The sequence below is a fragment of the Haemaphysalis longicornis genome, unplaced genomic scaffold, assembly GCF_048455015.1.
Source record: "Haemaphysalis longicornis isolate Haplotype H1 unplaced genomic scaffold, Haemaphysalis longicornis Haplotype H1 scaffold_5, whole genome shotgun sequence".
In the NCBI taxonomy this organism is placed as follows: Eukaryota; Metazoa; Arthropoda; class Arachnida; order Ixodida; family Ixodidae; genus Haemaphysalis; species Haemaphysalis longicornis.
The window spans coordinates 158,390,600-158,410,259 of record NW_027526385.1 but is presented as its reverse complement, the minus strand read 5'-3'; the positions used below and the strand labels follow the sequence as shown (position 1 = coordinate 158,410,259).

General features: G+C 47.9%; 1 protein-coding gene across 1 annotated transcript in view; it reads left to right on the top strand.

Moving 5' to 3' along the window:
* LOC144139980 (beta-hexosaminidase subunit alpha-like) overlaps window positions 1-16,940 on the top strand; it is a 94,524-nt gene extending 77,584 nt beyond the window's left edge. Inside the window, exons 12-13 of the mRNA XM_077672197.1 lie at window positions 6,125-6,229; window positions 16,780-16,940. Coding sequence (XP_077528323.1) covers window positions 6,125-6,229; window positions 16,780-16,843 — 169 coding nt within the window. The 3' untranslated portion in view covers window positions 16,844-16,940. The remainder of the gene's footprint in view (window positions 1-6,124; window positions 6,230-16,779) is intronic.
* Window positions 16,941-19,660: the final 2,720 nt, after the last annotated feature.

Below are 19,660 nucleotides of genomic sequence, written 5' to 3'. Positions count from 1 at the left end.
CCCTGTCTGTCTACCAGGCAGGGAGCTCCGGGACCTCTTTGACTACCAGGGTAAGGTCAAAGAAGAAAGTACCCCCGTCTCCCTGCTTTCCAATGCATCATATGGCATTTTCCAAACCCCCCCCCAGACGTGATCGGCCCCCGAAAAGGGGCCGCACCGAAGTTTCGTTCCCACCTCTTTCCACAACCGTCTTGTCAACAACCGTGAATAACTATGCTCGTTTTCTTGTGGTTGAGTCGGTTGACTCAGCAAGACCTGTCGCTTCCATGTCCGTATTCTTGATCTCTAAATTCCTGCAAAGCACCATAGGTGGCAAATATGAAGCTAAAAAGCTCAGGACCGGAGAAATCTTTGTAGAACTCAATGCCGAACAAGCCCGCACTCTTCTTGCACAAACCCGCATCCATGATCTGGAGATCAGGGTCACGCCACACAGGAGCCTAAACAGCTCCCAGTGTGTGATTTCCGAGACAGATCTCCTGACGGAAACAGAAGCCGACCTTCTCGAAGGTTTAAAGGATCAGGGCATCACAGCTGTGCGGCGCATCACGATGCGCAGGGATGACAAGATAATCCCCACCAAACACATCATCCTGACCTTTGACCGCTCGGCACTTCCACAATATATAAATGCAGGCTTCATCCGATGCTCCATTCGTCCTTACATTCCGAACCCGCGCCGCTGCTTCAAGTGCCAGCGGTTCGGGCACGGTACAAACTCTTGCCGTGGCCGAACGACTTGTGCAAAATGCGCCGCGTACAATCACCCCAGCGACAACTGCCCTTCCGACACCCTCACGTGTGTGAACTGCGGGGGGCCGCATGCAGCGTACTCCCGCAAATGTGAAAAATTTCAAACAGAAAAAAAGATCATCAACATCAAGATAACTGAGAACATCACCTTCCCAGAGGCGCGAAAGAGGTTCGCCTCTTTTCCCCTGGGGAAGTACGCCGACGCGGCTCGCCGGGGGGCGGAGCGGCGTCTGGTGTCCACAGGGACCCAGTTCAGCGAGTCTGACCTGGTCCCACCCCCGCCCTCCGCTGGGTTGCCTCACGCAGCCCAACCCGGCACCACGCCGCTTGCTGAGGCAGCAGCGGTTGTGGTGCAAACCACTTCTGTTGGGACTGGTGCCGCTCCCGCCTCCGCCTCCCCGTCCTCCAGTGCGTTGGAGGTTACCGAGGTGATGGACACCACGGGCCCCGCATCGGCTCCCACCGCCACCGCACCGCCCGTGCCACTTTTGGCGTCCCCGACGCCCGCGGAGGTTCCGGCGCAAACGAAGGGCTCCCGAAGGGGGGCCATGTCCGGGGGGCCCGGGCCGTCGGGCACCCCTCGGACATCCGACGACGAGATGGATGTCGGGCCGTTCCTGCCTGCAACGCAGCGCAAGGAGCGGCCTCCGACGCCCAAGCCAGCAGCAGAAAGGCCCAAAAAGCCAAATCCTAGAATAACAGCCCCGAAAGACACATGAACACACACACACACAGACTTCAGTAGCTTCTAAATCTCCATAATGGGAAGAGAAAATATTACTCAATGGAACTGTAGAGGCCTCATTAAAAATCTTGATGATGTCCATGAGATATTGCATTCGAACCAGCCAAGTGTGATGTGTCTTCAGGAGACGCATTTGAATCCCAATCACACTAATTTCTTAAATAGGTACATGGTATTCAGAAAGGATAGGGTTGGCTGCACACACTCTTCGGGCGGTGTAGCCATAATAGCCCGGAAATCCCTAGCATGCCACCCTATCACTCTCAACACCGTCCTTGAGGCTGTAGCAATACGCACAATAATTTTTAATAGGTTGATAACGGTATGCTCAATTTACGTTCGTCCTGATTATGCACTTTCCAGCTCTGACTTCGAGGCGCTGGTCGACCAGCTGCCCTAACCGTACATCCTAACAGGCGACCTTAATGCACACAACCCTCTTTGGGGCTCCTCCAGAACGGATGCCCGAGGTCGCCTGATAGAGAAATTTCTTACATCTTCAGGAGCATGCCTTTTCAACAAAAAGCAGCCTACATACCATAACTTAGGACATAGTACATACTCACATCTCGACTTGGCTATTGGTTCTGCAATTCTCTTTCCATGTCTTGAGTGGGGCGTGGGCACTGACCCATGTGGCAGTGACCATTTCCCCACTTCCCTAACATATATAGGTAAAGGCCCATGCAGTCCATCTTCCCATTACAGGTTTAATGAATCAAAAGCAAACTGGAGTACATTCACAGAAACATCTAAACTACACCACACAACCATAGAACACCTACACGTGGAGGAAGCATCCCAACTCATCACGGCACACATCCGCGACGCTGCCGAAAAGTCCATTCCCCACGCCTCCAGCGTTCCGCGCAACCAAAGGAGGCCGTGGTGGAATGAGGACTGTAGGCGGGTGCGAGAGGCCCAGAACAAGGCGTGGGGTGTCCTTCGCCGGTACCCCACGTCAGATAACCTCATTTCTTTTAAACGGGCAAAGGCTTTTGGGAAGCGAGTGCGTCGTGAGGCGAAAAGGGAGAGTTGGCGCGCCTTCCTCACTTCCATCAACTCATACACCGACACTCACAAAGTCTGGACACGAATACGCAAGCTAAAAGGACAACAGACACACAGCCTGCCCCTGGTTAGCACAACAGGGGACACACTCGAAGACCAGGCCAACACGCTTGCACAACACTTTGAACACGTGTCCAGCTGAGCACATTACACCAACACTTTCATTAAACACAAAGCATCATGTGAGAAGAAGTCCTTGCGAGACACTAATAAGTCGAACTCATCCTATAACACCCCCTTTTCACTTCATGAGCTGAAGGTCGCACTCGGTACTTGTAAACCTTCAGCTTCAGGTGCAGACAGGATTTCATACACAATGATACAACACTTACATGCAGACACGCTTGAAACACTTCTTCACCTCTACAATATAATATTTCTTTCGGGGCACTTCCCACGCTCTTGGAGGGAGGCCATAGTAGTGGCTTTCCTAAAGGAAGGGAAGGACCCTTCCTCTCCCGCCAGTTATCGCCCCATTGCCCTGACAGGCTGCCTGTGTAAGCTCTTCGAGAAGATGATAAACAGGAGACTCGTGTACTTCTTAGAGTACAACGGTCTTCTCGAGAGCTGCCAGGCGGGCTTTAGGGCGTGGCGATCTACGAAAGATCAACTCGTTGCGTTAGAGTCATATATTAAAGATGCTTTCCTCCATAAGCAGTACTGTATGACAGTATTCTTTGATCTTGAAAAGGCGTACGACACTGCTTGGCGGTACGGCATCCTCAGCGATTTGAAGTCCTTTGGTATGTCGGGTAACATGTGGAACACGCTTGCCAGTTACCTCTCTGAAAGAACGTTTCGCGTGCGAGTTGGAACTGCTCTCTCTAGAGTTCATTTGCAGGAAAACGGTGTGCCGGAAGGTGGAGTTTTGAGTTGCACTTTGTTTATTGTAAAAATGAACTCTCTTCGGAAGGTGCTGCCACCAACCATTTCCTGCTCAATCTATGTAGATGACGTGCAATTATCTTTTAAGTCTTGTAACCTGTCTATCTGCGAGCGCCAAGTCCAGCTTGGTGTTAACAAGCTAGCTGGCTGGGCAGATAGCAACGGTTTTAAATTTAATCCAGTGAAGTGTACTTGTGTTTTGTTTTCGAAAAGGCGTGGTATTCGGCCGGATCCATACATCAAACTCAATGGTGCCTCAATTCCAGTCAGAAATGAACACAAGTTTTTAGGTGTAGTCCTTGACGAAAAGCTCTCGTTCATTCCACATATAAAACAACTTAAACATAAATGCTTAAAGGCTATGACTATACTGAAGGTTCTCTCCCACTCTTCATATGGTTCTGACAAACAACTTCTTTTACGTGTTTTTACTAGCCTGATAGGTTCACGATTGGACTATGGAAGTGTTGCTTATGGGTCATCAAGTTAGACATCCCTCAAAATGCTGGACCCTGTGCTTCATCTGGGGCTCCGGCTGGCATGTGGCGCTTTCCGGACTAGCCCCGTCGAAACCCTCTGTGTGGAGTGTAATCAGTGGAACCTACAACGTCAGCGAGCATACACAGATCTCCTTTTTGCTTTTAAAATTTCATCTATGCCACACCATCCTTTTAAATCAGCTTTTTATGATACGTCTAAGACTGCACTACTCCTAAACCGACCATCGTTCTCTGCGCCCTTCTCTTACAGAGTTAGAGAGGGAGCGTCAGAGCTTGCTGTCTCCTTTTTAGATACTATCCAAAGTTCTGTAAGAGATTTCATAGCACCATGGTATCTCCGCCCTGTGTCATGCGACACATCATTCACACATGTAGATAAAAACCGAGCTCCCACATGTGCAATTCTGCAGCACTTCTTCCACCTCGGTGTCCTGCGCGGCGCATGGGCCCGGCCTTACTGTCACTAGAACTCTTAACAGTAATACAAGTATCTTTACAGCAGAGGCTTATGGTGTACTTCTGGTTGTTAATCATATCCTTCAAAGCCACATCCCACAATCCATTATATATACAGATTCTCTCAGTGTTGTGCGGGCGTTGTCGTCAACAAAGTCTTCAAAAAATCTCGTTGTAAATTTAATAGTCAAGGGTATTATGTCTGTGTATGTCCACAAATTTGAACTAGTCCTTTGCTGGGTCCCTGGCCACTGTGGTATAGCCGGGAACGAAGCAGCGGATCGAATGGCTGCTGCTGCTACACTCTCGAATACAGTAGACATAACCTCATTACCCTACACCGACGTGAAACCACACATCAGACAACAACTTCGCAAAACATGGCAAACACACTGGAGTGAACAAACAGACAACAAGTTACACGTAATAAAACCAGACTTGGGACCATACACCACCGACACACGCAATAGATACACTGAAGTCGCCTTGGCTAGATTGCGGATAGGGCATACTCATGCAACACACTCGCACCTTCTCACTGGGTCTCCAAGACCTCTGTGCAGCAGGTGCGGAGAGGCCCTATCCGTGATGCACATCCTCATACAATGTAAGGCACTCGACACTACACGACGCAAACACTTCCCTCAACTACACACACGACATATTCCACCACACCCGTCATACTTCTTAGGAGACGAAGCCCTGTTTTCAATCAAACGCGTTTTCGAGTTTCTCACCGACGTAAAATTTTTACATCTCATTTCTTATCATGCATGTTGACAACGTGGCCCTTTACACCAGTCATCTTCATTACGTTGTGTTTTACGTTGTTTATTTTTACTAAAATGTTCTTTTACTTCCATGTCACTTTCATGTAATCACTTTTGTTTGGCGCTCTTTGCCCTTAGTCGGCCTTGCGCCATTAAACTCTAAACATCATCATCATCTTTCCAAGATTTGCCGTAACGAGAGGTTTTATTGCATGGCGCGTGAGCTGTAGAGCGATCGAAAATAGAATTGATTTGAGCAAACCCCGTGATGTTTATCGTTGTAGGGGAGAAATGGTTCGAGGAAGAGCATGAGAGATGGGCGGGGAATACTAGAGAGGCATTTACGTAGCAAGAGCGGCGGAACGCTGTTGTCTTTCGAAGGCAGTTGGAGCGAAGTGAGAAGATATGTGACCAATTTTTTCGAAGATGGGAACTTGACACTCAACGTGGATATTTGCCTGTCCATTTAGGGATGCCTCGGGAGTTGTCACTGCTACGGTGAATTTGAGATTCAAAACAACCAAATTTTAACTCACTGAGATCCCCGTTCAGCATAAAACAACTATATTGGGGAGCAACCATGGTCTGCTGTCAAATTCGTATTTGTTTCTGAATACAAAAAGGTAAAAATCGTCGCAATCGTTCAGCCGGTGAGGCAGATTACTGTAGTTAGTGTGAGATATTTTTCAACAAAATAAAGACGAAAGAAAATGAGGCCCTGTCCAACCGACGGCGTGGAAGTAATTTCTTTCAAAACTTCGAAAGTGAGGCTATTTTTGGCAGTGTTTACTAGAAAGTCGTATTTGTTCTCGGTGCTCAACCGGTCGCATACATAGTAAATGCTTCCGTTAAAAATGATTACCTCAAAATACACCACTCTAGAACGAAGATGCACCGATTTGACCGTTGGCCGAGATTTGAAGTCCTCTTTTGTTGCACTGCAGGCCTCGAGCCTCGGCGGCGGCTGAGAGACTCTGGAGTCCGGCATGGGTTAACAGCGCGGACAAAGCAGCGGCTAGATTCGAAGAACACCGCTGCAGGATGAGAAGGTAATCCGGGATATTAACGAATTCACTGCTACTGTAAATTGAACTTAAGGCATCAGGAACGGTCGAGTGGCTCAAAACCATTGCGTTAAATCTTAAAGGGGCACTGACACAAAAATTTAGCATCTTGTTTTTTTCGTTGCGATAAGTAGCTAGTGACCTACTTATAACCTGTAGAAACCTCATTTCCTTCAGCGTGCGACGGTTGTTTAATTAGAGGGATTTTAAATGCGGCCAGTCGCAGTTTCGGTTTCAGCGAGTGCCGCGAAACGATGGATTTTGTGTGAACAAAGCTGACCACGTGACCGTCGGAGGGATATCACAGAGCAGAGCCGCCGTAGCACTGTCGAATCCGCATCGACGGCAGTTTCTGCGAATGCCCCCACGTACTGATCTCGTGAGGCGCTTAATTAAAAAGCGACCGTGGATGTGACGCAGGCGCTGCGAGTGCAAATGCTACCGCGGCTAAAGAACGACGCGCGACGCTCGAGACGGTGGGTGGCAAGACGCGCGCTGGGAGCAGCCGGCCGGTCTGCCTACAGGTCCGCCTACAGATGTGTTCGGCTCAGCACTGCGGCGGATATTCGAGTGCCGCTCTCGTAAGCGGTGCAGATGACAATTTTTAATGCAACCAGCCATCGCATCATTAACTCCTTTCTGATGTAAGCCACTATGGTCGGGACTTGGGGACAATTTCGTGCAGCGGTAACAAGCTATCACTCGAGCTACCTGCGCCGGCCTGGGCCACTTCGCGGCCGTGGCCACCGCCTGCACAGCGACCGTGCGGCTAGCTCAGAGGGCTTTTCGTGCCTCCGGCGCGTTTTCGCATCCAGTGGTAATAAACAGTAATAGAAACAGAGTACCTGGAATCGCTGTAGAACTTTGGTCGCGGCCAACTTCCCGATTAGCTGACGAAATCACGGCGCCTCCGCCGCCAACGATCGGGTCGTTCGTTCTCGAGAGCAGAAGCTCCGCCCTCCGGTCCTCCGATTGGAGCGGCGAGCTGGGCGAGCCCGCGTAAAACGCCGGTAGTGCGGAAGCGGCAAACACAAACTCGTGACGTGTTTGGATGTTGTTTATTTACAATTGCGCGTGGTCCTCTGCTGGCTGCTCGGTTGCGTTTCGCACACTTCAAAATTGATTTTAAATATGTTCTAGGCTGTATTCGCCGCTGATATTTTGCAGATGATGTATATGTGTTCCCACCAATCTATCTCCGACGTTATCTCGCCTTCAAAATTTTGTGTCAGTGCCCCTTTAAAGAGAGCCGGGGGTGGGGGGGGGGGGGGAGGGGTGTAATAAAGGCGGTGTTTTATTTTAACCCAAGACGTAGCAGGAATTTGTACTGCTTTGGTTCGTGAATTGTTGGTGGTGTACTCAGCGCACGCAACGATGATTTCCTAATCTTACGTTGAAACACAATACATGAAATACGAATGTAGGTTGGGAAAGAGAAAAGTAATTTCCCGTTGTTTAGCAAGCGTGCACGAAGGCACCACGCTGGGTGAATAAAAATACTGGAAAAAATCTACAGGCGCGTATATTTTTTAGGCACAATCTTATTTGCTGACTTCTGAATTTTTACAGGGTTCGCACAGGTCCTTGAAAACCTTGAAAACCCTTGAATTTAAAAGTGTCAATTTCAAGGCCTGGAAAGCCCTGGAATTTTTTAAATGGTCCTTGAAAACCCTTGATTTTTCCGGAGAGAATCAATGGTCCTGTCTTTTCACAAGAATTTAAAGTGTTTGTCCTGGATTTTAGGTGCTAACATATGTAAAGAAACATGTAACAATCAAGATTAAGTGTATTGCATAAAATGACAAGTTTGGTGGATTTTTTTTATTACAAGGCAACATTGGGAGCGGGCACTTGTCAATCCAATCCATGTCACTATACAATCCAGTGAAAACCAGCTTCTGTTCTCTATCTTGCATCTTCCATCTAGTCTGTGGACGCTCGCTCCTTGCATGTTTGCTGTGCCTCATACGCTCCATCTGCATTTGCTTTTACGTGCAAATGGTGGACGTGCACATTGTTCATCCTGCCTTGCAGCAACACTTGCGGATTTAATTTCAAGTGATACTTTGCTGACAAAGCAGGAGATGCAGGCAACATTAACGAACTTTTGAAATCAAACAGCCTAAGCAAAACACCAAGAAAAAAGAAAAACCTTTAACTATCAACCATGAAATAAAAAATAGAGCTGGGGGAGCATTCCCGAACCCGTTAGCGCCTATCTAAATGTACACTAATGTGCTTAGGTATTGTGCAATAAAAAACTTTTGCATTGTGTTGAAAAAGTTATAAAATAATCCCTGATAAAACATTAGACGGGGACCTTGAAAATTTGTTTTCTGGTCCTTGAAAGTCCTTAAAAACCCTTGCATTTTTTCTTTTGAAGCCTGTACGAACCCTGTGAAACTTCCTTTTCCGTGGAAACAGAGGGAAATGACTTTTTGTCAACTGGCGTCTGTATTACGGTAATGTATTATATATTAACCGGATGCAATAACAATAGAGAGTTATAGCAGATCGGAAAAATGGTTCTGGTACGTTACGCGGTACCCGTTACTGGACCATACCGGGAAGCAGTGGCGTAGACTTCTTATTTTTCCGGGGGGGGCAGACCTGGAGTGCGCCTCGAAGCGGCGAAGGGAGGGGGGAGGAAACGGCGGGGGGGAAGGGGGGGTCCCTGTGAGATGACACGTCATCACCACGATACAAAGAGGCTACCACTAATCATCATCATAATAAGGGGCACCTGCAGCAGTGAGGACCTTTTAGATTGTGTCGGCTAACTACGAGGTGTCCCTAAATAAGACGTCCCGCAAATCTATGAACCGTGAACTTCAGCGGTTTGACGCATCGAGTAGAAATTTCTTTGAATGCGTGTTTTACTGGTCAAATTTATTCAAAAATATTGCATGACTGAACCATCAGCACAAAAAAAAAAACGAGTCGATTTGTTTTTCTTTTAATGGACAGTTCGGGGGTAAAAAGAAAGGGACACGAGAAAGGGACACGACAGGGGCGCTACGTGATGCTATGTTCATTTCCGTTAAGAGCCCCCGAAACGGGCCTGACTTTGACCACTCATTTTTGTATCCGTGTGTGTGTTGTGCCAAAGCGCCCGTCACAAATTCGCTCCACCTGGCGACGTGCCGATGGCGGGGTTGATTCGCGCCTAGGTCAAACCGCCCGCGTCACGTGCCGCGACTTGGCGGGAAATGCGCCGCCGAGTCTGCTTTTCCTTTCCCATCGCGACGGCTGGACCAAATCATGCCTGGGACGAACTAATTCCCATAGACGCGCAGCAAGTAGCGCATGGAGACGCCGCCGCAGAGTCGCCTTCCCTTTCGCGGTCGTGGCGGCTCGGCTGACGCAATCGCTTCGCCTCCATTCGCCAGATTCATAATGCGGCCAGTGATAGCTCCGACTGGAGGCATTGGAACTGCACGCGGCTGCAACGGAACCCTGGGGGTATAAAACCAGCCCGGAAGCAGCGGTGGAGCGGCGGCATCTCATCGAAGGCCCTGAGTTGAAAAGTGCTATCGCGCTTGTCTTAGCCATGTAACACTCTTGCTACCTTTGTATATATTATATATAAATGCTGCTTCAAATAACCGTCAGCTAGGCTACTTCGTCGCTATGGTCTGCGCCGCGTCGATAACGGACTGGGCAGGGCAACGTCGCCACAGTAGTGACTGAGCTGGGATGGCCCAGTCCCAACAGCGTATGTGTATGTGTTTTGGAGGCTTGGAGCGGGTATCGCTCGCAGTCGACGGCCGCAGTGCACCCAGTTGCTGCCGGTGCTTGGCAGCCGTTACAGCCCTGTCTAACTGCTCTGGCGTGCTTTGTGACCTCGAAAACAAAGTTTTTGCAGACAGGCTTTTCGGAGGCGTGATAGCTTGCACTGACGTCACTGTATTCCCGTGTTGGTGCGTTGGTTTCACAGTAGAAATCTGCAGCTCTTGGTTCGAGAAGCACTGATGAAGCTAAGAGCTATCGATAAAAACATGCGGTGGCGTCGTTATGGGCAAGCAACATGTTTTACGAGACGTTCCAAGACGCGAGCTAAAGGCAAAAACCCAACGTCTGGCGTTGGCGTTCATCATATAAAACGGCCCTTTCACGAGGCCTTCAACAGAGCGACCTTAAACTCGGCACAAGTTGCTAGCGAGGAGTGGTCGCCCCGCCGGTAAACAGCAGATGAAGGTAGGGGAAGGACAACCACCGAAATTCACCGTCGTCGTCAGCTTTATCATTACACGGTGGCATAAATGAGAAGCAGCGCATCGGGTTGCCATTCGAAAGCAAAACACTCCTCCAGCATCAAGATGCCAGCGCTGTTCGACAAAATATGCGGAGCGAAACAAGGCGTCACACGCGTTCGACTGGGCATTATGATGTCCGATTAACAACCCACAACCTGCATGGTGGGGCTATATGCTCACTTGTAAATGGACACCACGAGGACATAGTCCTACCAAACCTGAGCAAAAAGTTTCAAAACTGGAGCCTAATAAAACCATGTGGTTGACACAAACCATGCAGTCAATTTGACGCGAATCACGCAGAAGCTCCGCCCTCCGGCCCTCCGATTGGAGCGGCGAGCCGGCACAAAACGCCGGCAGTGCGGAAGCGGCAAACACAAACTCGTGACGTGTTTGTATGTTGTTTATTTACACATTATCCTCGGGATGTCGATTGCGCGTGGTCCTCTGCTGGCTGCTCGGTTGCGTTTCGCACACTTTAAAATTGATTTTAAATATGTTCTAGGCTGTATTCGCCGCTGATATTTTGCAGATGATGTATATGTGTTCCCACCAATCTATCTCCGAAGTTATCTCGCCTTCAAAATTTTGTGTCAGTGCCCCTTTAAATGAGCGGTTCCGCTCATGAAACGACTCCAGAGCATGACATGCATCTATGGAAACTGCTTAAGACCGGAAAAGAGCGACTACGGTGCGCGTAGTGCATGCAGTGTGAGCAGGCCCCACAGCTTCCCCTAAAACAATTTGAATGAAGCAAGCGGAACGAAGCAGCTACGCGGTTCCAGGCCGCGCATTTGTAAACAAAAATAACTGCTCCAATCAACAGGTGCCGTAGAAACAGAGCAACTGTGGCCGAGCTTCCAACCGGGACCTAAACCTCTCGTTTTTCCCTTTTCACGACGACCCCTTAGCGAGCGACCGCCGAAAAACGCTAACAGCACCAAACAAGGACAGGGAAAGGAGGGAGGTGCAGTTTTCGTTGCCTGATTTTACCATCCTTGAGAGTTAAGCGTACAGCGCGCGCCACCGCTGAATGTCTCAAACTCGTACACGTGCGTCCAGACTTGAGTTTGTGACAGAACTTGTTTGCACTGCTGTACTCACGAGTGCATGTACTCACGAGTGCAAGCATGAGTTCTGTACTCCCGAGTGCAAGCATGAGTTCTGTACTCACGAGTAGTGGACTTACCCCTGTACTCAATCGTCATCATACTCACTTTTTTAATCTGGGTGTGTACTCACTCATCATCGCACTCACTCGTGAGTTTGAGTACGAATGAGTACAAATGAGTGTACTTACGAGTGAATTCGCTGACCTATGCTCCCGACAAAATGTCGCTTTGCTGGCGTGCTGCTGAAGCCAAGCTATGGTGGCTAGAAGGGCCACCCTCCTAGCCACCATAGCCAAGCGCAGGGCTACATTGTTGTCAACAATCCGCACACTGAGCACGTTTAACTCACCGTGAAGAAAAGCGACACGGCCCTGCGTTTCCCCCTGCCCATCGGGGGGACGGAAATGTCTTTCAAGATCCCAACCCCTATTGTAAACAATAGTTGGCAGACAGGACGGCCAACAGTCCGATGTCGACGGGCGCAGAGCCTAGCCAAGCCCATAAAAAAATCCTCAGCCGGGGCCGGAGGGGGCTCTGCCCCCCCGTAAAGCCGTCCGGAAGGGGCACGAGCCCCACTGCCCCCCCCGTAGTTGGCGCTTCTGCCGGGAAGGAACGTTTTAAGAGCTGTAGCAGACCGTAACTACCGGACATGCGGCCGGACCTTATACCTAACCGTGACTGGGAGCGCCCATTGTCGCCGATGTGGGTTAACGTGCCGCTTGACGCAGCAAAACGAATTTTTTTGCAATAATTCCAGATATTGGTATTTAAAGAGTGGATATTTGGAAACTTCAAAACTCTTAAACCGCTTTAAGGCATTACGTTCGTAGTACGTGCTTATTTTGACTGCTAAAAGAAGAGCACTAAGACAGGCTCATCCCAGACTTTGCGACGTCGCGTTGCCGGAAAGGCCAGAATAGATGGAGCCAACTTTCACGACGAAATTCACGCGGTGTCAAATCTGCCGCAGCAGGACGCCGTACGTTCGTCGGGCTGAACTACATTGAGCGAAGACAGGGCACCCGCCGCCGCGTCGCTGCTGGGTTGCTCTCGGTGTGGCTCTAGGTGCCCAGAATCGACGGTGGCGTTCAGTAAACCGACCTAGTAAAGGAGATTCCTACTTGGGTAGCACGTCGATTCGCTATTCTTCGTGAGTCGGTGGCATTTCTCGTACCGAAACATTGGCTTTGGCTTTCAATTCTCGAAAGCGCTAAACGCAGTAAAAAAAAACGACGACCCTGGGGAGATTCCAACTAGTGACTCCGAGAACATGAAGCGGACATTTTACCTCTCGTCCACCTAAACAGATGGCGCTAGTGTGCAAAATAATGCACGCCAAGCTGGGCTCTCGGTAGATACGGCTGGCTGCTTCTAGTTTTTTGTTGTATTTGTGAGGCCCTCGCAGTGATACCGCCTTGTCGTTAGTCGCCGATCTTACATACTGACCCCATGTTGCTGTTAATACCAGTTATGTAGCCGGTTCGTCTTTATTTAACCCAAAAGAACCTATCGTGCACGCCTATATCGGCGACACAAGCCAAGGCAGTTGGGTCGATACCGTGTTTCGCTTGCGGCTTGAGCTGTCAGAATCACGCAGACTTCGCTTGTTGAAACTTCATTTTCCTCAAACGATCTCAAATTTACAATCTGTTTTTTTTTTCTCTCGACTATGAGCGAACCAAGCGTATGTCTACCAAACTCTTTCAAAGCGGCCGTCCGCTTTGGAACGACGGACACGGTACGTCTCGGAACCGTCCTGCCAAGTCGCTCCGGTTTATGGTAGGGTTCCGCGCATGCGTGGTGGCGTCCAGATGATAGACGGTACCGTACCGGAACCGTTTTTCAGATCTGCTACATCTCTAATGAACAGTGACTAACGTTATACAGCTAATTCAAAGGTACCATGAACCATGCCTTTGGCCCATAAACGCGGTCACGCAATCGTGAGCTTACGTGACGACATCAGTCCCGCTGGAAAGATCGTAAGCTATTCACAGCGTGCGTTCTCATTCACAAACCACCCGCCGCGGTGGCTCAGTGGCTAATGCGTTGCGCTGCTGAGCCCGAGGTCGCGGGTTCGATTCCCGGCCGCTGCGGCCGCTTTTCTGATGGAGGCGAAAAGCAAAAACGCCCGTGTGTACAAGATTTCGGCGCATGTTAAAGATCCCAAGGTGGTCAAAATTAATCCGGAGCCCTCCACTACGGCACTCCCCATTGCCTGCGTTCCTTCGGCACGTTAAACCCTACAATCAATCAATCATACACAAACCCTTTTCTACAAATATTTTTTGTGGTTTGTGTGGCCGCAAAGAGGATGGCCGATGTTAGACAGTTTTAGACTATTCCGTCAAAGCAAAGGTGTTATTTGAGTGCCGTCTACTCCCTGTCAGTCGGTTGACTTGTCACTGTCGAGTAAGCAGAAAATTGATCTCGGGGTCTGAGCACATTTGATTTATAGACGTTATCTAATGAAAAGGCGCGTAACTCAAAGGGAGTAGAGGTTATTGGAAGGGGTAATATGGTGGCACACATCTTTGTGCCTCATGTCGTGGATGCCATCTTGGGCGGCTTGTCAGGCTCGCCCCAGACTGTGTTAGGCCGCTCTTCAGTTCGCAGTGGCGAATTTCCCCGAAAAAAGATGGTTCATACTAAAACTCGCCCAACAGTGCACCCTGCAAAGATGGTTCGCTGCAGTCTAATCGGTGATGGGAGTTAGGCCACTAGGCCCTTGCCAATTCTTAAATAGGGCAGCCCTAACGCTGTTGAAGCTTGTGCTGTGCCCTATCAAATGGTAGAGGTACGGAACTACTGCACACTAAATGCGTTTTCACTCACAGGACAAGTTGCAAACAAGTATCAACTGCGGTTCTTGAATATCACAGCTGTCACAAGCGAGTGCCCCAACTCTAGAGTCTACGCGTCCCCAGTCGAAGACGATTCTTCATCCGTTTACTTCCTTCTCCCAAAAAAACCTTGTGAAGCGATCCATTTAACGTCACAAATGTTATACCGCGACCAGTGCCTGTAATAACGTATGTTTTGCCCCATAAAAAGGTTTAGGGCATCCTTTCATCCAGACAGATGGCTTCGTTGAGGGGAGGTAAATTGCGACTTATTTCTATGAGCACCACTTTTTTCCTATATCCCACTCGAGCAATGGCTGCAGTAGAAAAGACCATGTCTTTCCCTAAGTAACCGCGATGGAGAGAGACAGAGTAAACGTTTATTAATACGACCCATGTCCGATGGAGGTGGGACGGTTTCTCTACAGAGAAACGTATTGCGGTACTCAAATAATAGGCCGGCCAACAGTGGACGAGCACTGCCATTGAATACTCTGTTCGTCTAGTGCGGAAAGCATGCTTTGCAATTCGTCCCCCGAGTTACTTAGCAAGGCAACGTCATCAGCAAATCTGAGGTTACTAAGGTATTCTCCATTAACCCTTACTCCCACCTGTTCCGAATCCAACGTTCTGAATACTTCTTGTAAACATACTGTGAATAACATTGGATAGATTGTGTCTCCTTGTCTGACGCCCTTCCTTATAGGTATTTTACTGCTGTCCTTATGGAGGATGATGGTAGCTGGGGACCCATTGTAGATATTCTCTAGTATTTTTACATAATGCTCGCGCGATGCAGGGCATTTCTTTTTGGGAGCTGGTGCATAGTGTTGGCTCTGCAAGCGCAGTTTAGGTTACGATGCGCTACAGAAACGTCATGTCGGGTTCCCGTTACAGCCAATAGGGCTGTTCGGTCCTCTTGCACGGAAGGCCTATCCTCGGTACTCAACGGCGTGGAATGCATGCAGGCAACCAAGTGTGCGCCGCAATATCTGTGGCCAAGCGTCTGTTGCTAGGCGACGTTGTGCGCACGGCCCGCAGATCAGGCACCCCTCTTCTCCTCCATGCAGCCGTGTGAGTGCGCCGTCGCGCCGTCACTCGTTACGTCGGGCTCCGCGGGATGGCGGCACTTGTCCGTGCTAAGCACGACTGTGAAACACATGACTGTGTTTCACGTTACGAACTCTTCGCCGAACACAAAGTATCGCGTTGAGTTCACTGTGAGTGCGATTAATAACACCTCTGTTAGCGCCACAGTTTAAAATCGGATTGGAACGGAGCAGGTTACGCACGCCGGTACCTTTTTTTTCTTCGGCGTGCGGCCGCAGTGGCCCAGGCTACACCGTGTCCGTGGCGCATCGGCCATGTCTGTGGCCGTTTCCAGTGTTGCCAAGCTAAGCATTTGACCGCTAAACTTTTCAACGAATACCGTCTATACAATCGCCGGACAGGTAACTGCACAACGGGGCAGGCGACCATAATATTACTTTTTGTTTCCTTGACTTTTGATAATTAGTTTTGTCATAGGTGCATTTGTGAACGCTAACCAATTCTCGTCTTCTGTTAATTCACAGGCAACTAAGGCATTTATATGGTTACGCAAACGAAGTTGGCGAAGTCCATTCTGTTTCTGAATTTTGCATATTATCCTATGTAATTTGTTATTTCTTGGTTTTCGGAGTGTTGCATGACATGTTTGTCTATAATGCAAGATGCGACGCTAAACACGATGGCTATATAGGGCGGCCGCACGAACTACCGTCATGGCGTCGCACTCATTTTCCAGGCGTCTTAGTGTTACCTCACCATTGAAATTTGAAATCTTTTCCCATTTTGTGGTTGCTATAAAAATTTTAGAACCTTCACGCAGATCCCTTGCCTGTTGAAGATGCTAGAAATTTGTTACATTTCCCCACCGATTTTGAGTCTGTCGACAGTGAACCGGCTCGGTGGAAGCTGCGAGGAAAACGGCACTTTGAGGGAAGTTTTCTCGTTTAACAGAGCCTACAAATATGCCAACACCTGAAGCACGGCCTAGTAAACTAGAATTTAGTCTGGTAAGGTGACTACACAATTCTTGCAACTCACTTCCGTGCCACGTTAACAGAGTTGCGACAACAGCTGAGCGTCAGCGTCAAGATTAGGACATGACAGGCCTTGACTCGCCTTCCGAACAGGCTTACGGAAATTAGTGGCTGCGTAAAACGTTGGCTACCACACCATACCATGAAATTTTAACTTCCTATAAAATTTTCGCAGCATTTTGATTGCTTCAAGCGAAAACCCCGCACGTCAAATTATAATTGAAATCTTGTTCTTTGCAGACGAGGACTGCAGGTGGAACCCCAAAACGGACCCGGCTTCTGCGAGTGCGACCACATAATGTGACCAGAAGCCTTGTTACTTGGTTCTCTTGTGTAGTTATTTATAGTAGTTTTTACGTTTTCTATATCGCTTGTGTCGTAGTTATGTATTTTAGTTTATAACCTTGATGGTATTTATGAAACGGCAGAACATGGTTAGCGAGAAAGCCATAGAGTATAGGAGCAAAGAGGATGCAATGAGTCTAGTGCAGGAAGCTATATACTTCTACGAGGATAGCATTAAAGCAGTCCTTCAAATTTTGAGGTATTACAGGAAATAAGATTTGAAATACCCTGTTTAGGGTACTTCGCCTTTGCTCCAGGTGCTGACTGTCGCCATGATTGTGAAAGATCGTCTTTTTTGCAAGGCTGGCTGAACGTGAAGTAGAACAATAAATGACACATTATTATGTGGTTGGCATGGTATTACGAATCAAACGTGCCGCACCAGGTAGAACTAGTGTTGTTAACGTCATGCCTTGTACGGCTCGCGCTTTCTCGAACGGGCATTACACGAGAAGCAAAATGAGGACACTTCGCCAATATTGGTAGTGCGTTGGATTTTTACTTTACTAATTTGTTTGCTTCCTTAGTTTGTTGATATTGTTGGGCATAGTCGGTTCGATAGAGTGTTAGATAGCTCAAGGAAGAAGAAACATTCTAGCTAACAATTCTCGCGTAGTATGCTCGTCAAACGAAGAAAAAACTAGATAACTTGTGATAAATGCAATTGCGAACCCAGTGACAAAAACCATGCCCAAGACGTTCGTACAATCAGCGCGTAATACACATGGCTCTAGTTTGTGCGAGTCTATACACAAAATTTTGCAGAAATTCAGAGAATTATATACTTAGGCGTACAATTCTTATGCCGCTTGTCTTGGGCGTGAGCTTGTTGAAGCCAAATATTTTGATTTTACTCAATCCTGTCCGGCTTGTTACCTCCATTTACGCTATCATAACACTTAGAAGTAGAACTTTCGTGAAATATAATTATTGTGGAAATAAAGCGCGTTACAGGGTTCGACATTTTCCTAATTATTTCACATTTTCCTTTTTTTTAGTTTTTCAAAGTTTTGTTCGATCAATGATCTCCATTAATGCTGTTCTAACGATTACAGGTGGAACTTTCGCGAAATATGTAATAGTGTGGAAATGCAGGGTGGTACATGGTTCGCCAGTTTCCGTAATTATTTATATTTTCCTTTTTTAGTTCTTCAAAAATTCGTTCGAGCAGTTATCTCCATTTACGCTATTATAGCGATAACAGGTAGAACTTTCGCGAAATCTGCATTATTGTAGAAATGCAGAGCGTCACACGGTTCGCCATTTTCCGTAATTATTTTGTTTTTCTTATTCTTTTAGTTTTTCACAATTTCGTTCCACCAAATATCTCCACTTCCCCTATTATGAAGTTACAGGTGAAACTTCCGTGAAATCTCCATTATTGTGGAAATGCCATGGGTTATATGTTTTGCTATTTTCCGTAATCCTTTAACAGGAAAGGAATGACGGCAGGGAGTGTACATGGGAGTGCCAACGACAGCAACGTGGGGGATGAAGGCAAGAGGGGAGGGCGGCGGGAGCCTTAAGGGACAGAGTATGGTAACACTACCTCTTCAGTATCGTTAGAAAGAAAAAAGTGCCAATCACAATAGCGAAGAAAACCATTCATGAACAACCTCGTTCGTTGAAATATTCGATCGATGGTGACTTTCTACTATTTGGCACTCTCAGTTGACACATTTAAGACTCCTCTAAAATTAGCCGTTTTTTCTGCCAAAGCGTGTACGTGTGTGCTACTTCTCTTTGTTCTTGAGGTGCACTAAGTGATTTGGGTTAAAGCCTTAAGCGTCTGATTCTGCGAAAAACCATTGTGGGTGTTGATCGGGCAAGGAAATGGCGGGCACTGTAATCACTGAATAATAAAAAAACACGCGTGATCCGAAGTGACTTGAACTCTGGTTTCTACAGCAGCAGCCCTGTGCGCTTCCACCATATAATCTACGCACTTGTATTAATACATTGCAGACTTGCGAATGATATACAGTAGAAACGTTAACAGTCATAAAAAAGAACATCAATGGGGCCAAAACTGCGAAACCGCCAGAACTAAGTGCAGCGGGCATACGCGTCAAAAAAATGCTGCCACTCGGGTGGCTCGCTTCGCTTCAGAAGTTCTCCAAACGAACACAATCTGCTCCCAAAAAGGGCTTTCATTAGGCGAGGGTGTTTGAGCTTTTCGTCATCTCGTGAGTTTTAAATTAACACTGAATATTTAGTAAAAGTTTGGCGGCACGACGTTATGGCCGTATGCTATTGTGTATATGTATAACGGAACTGGAGATACATTTGGAAAAACTTTCATACAAATCGCCACTGAGGCGATTGGGCCGAGGGTTCTTGCAAGCCTTAATGTCAAAGGTGGCGGCATTAACTTCTTGAAGTGTCATTGGCCTTGAACCTTTGGCGAAGTCATCGTTTACTAGCTTAGGAAGCAAGTCAATGAGAGAACGAGATAGCCCCGGATTAGGACGTTTGACCCACCAAATAATCTGCTATAATTATCGTAGAAAGCAATGACACTTTTAGCTGCCGAAGTGTACCTGATGCCTTTATAATCAATTTTATTTACCACATTTACTTTATTCTAACCCCCCCCCCCGATTCTATGCACCCTTCCTTAATTTCGGGGACAAAATTGGGAAAAAAGTTTGTGAATCTAAGTACCCTCGTTTCTAAGCAACCATCGAAATGTAGATTTTAGGCGCGTGGAAGCCGGCCCGAGTTGACGTTGTGTGGAAGTCATTTATGAGGTTTACAACTACAAACCAGTGCAATG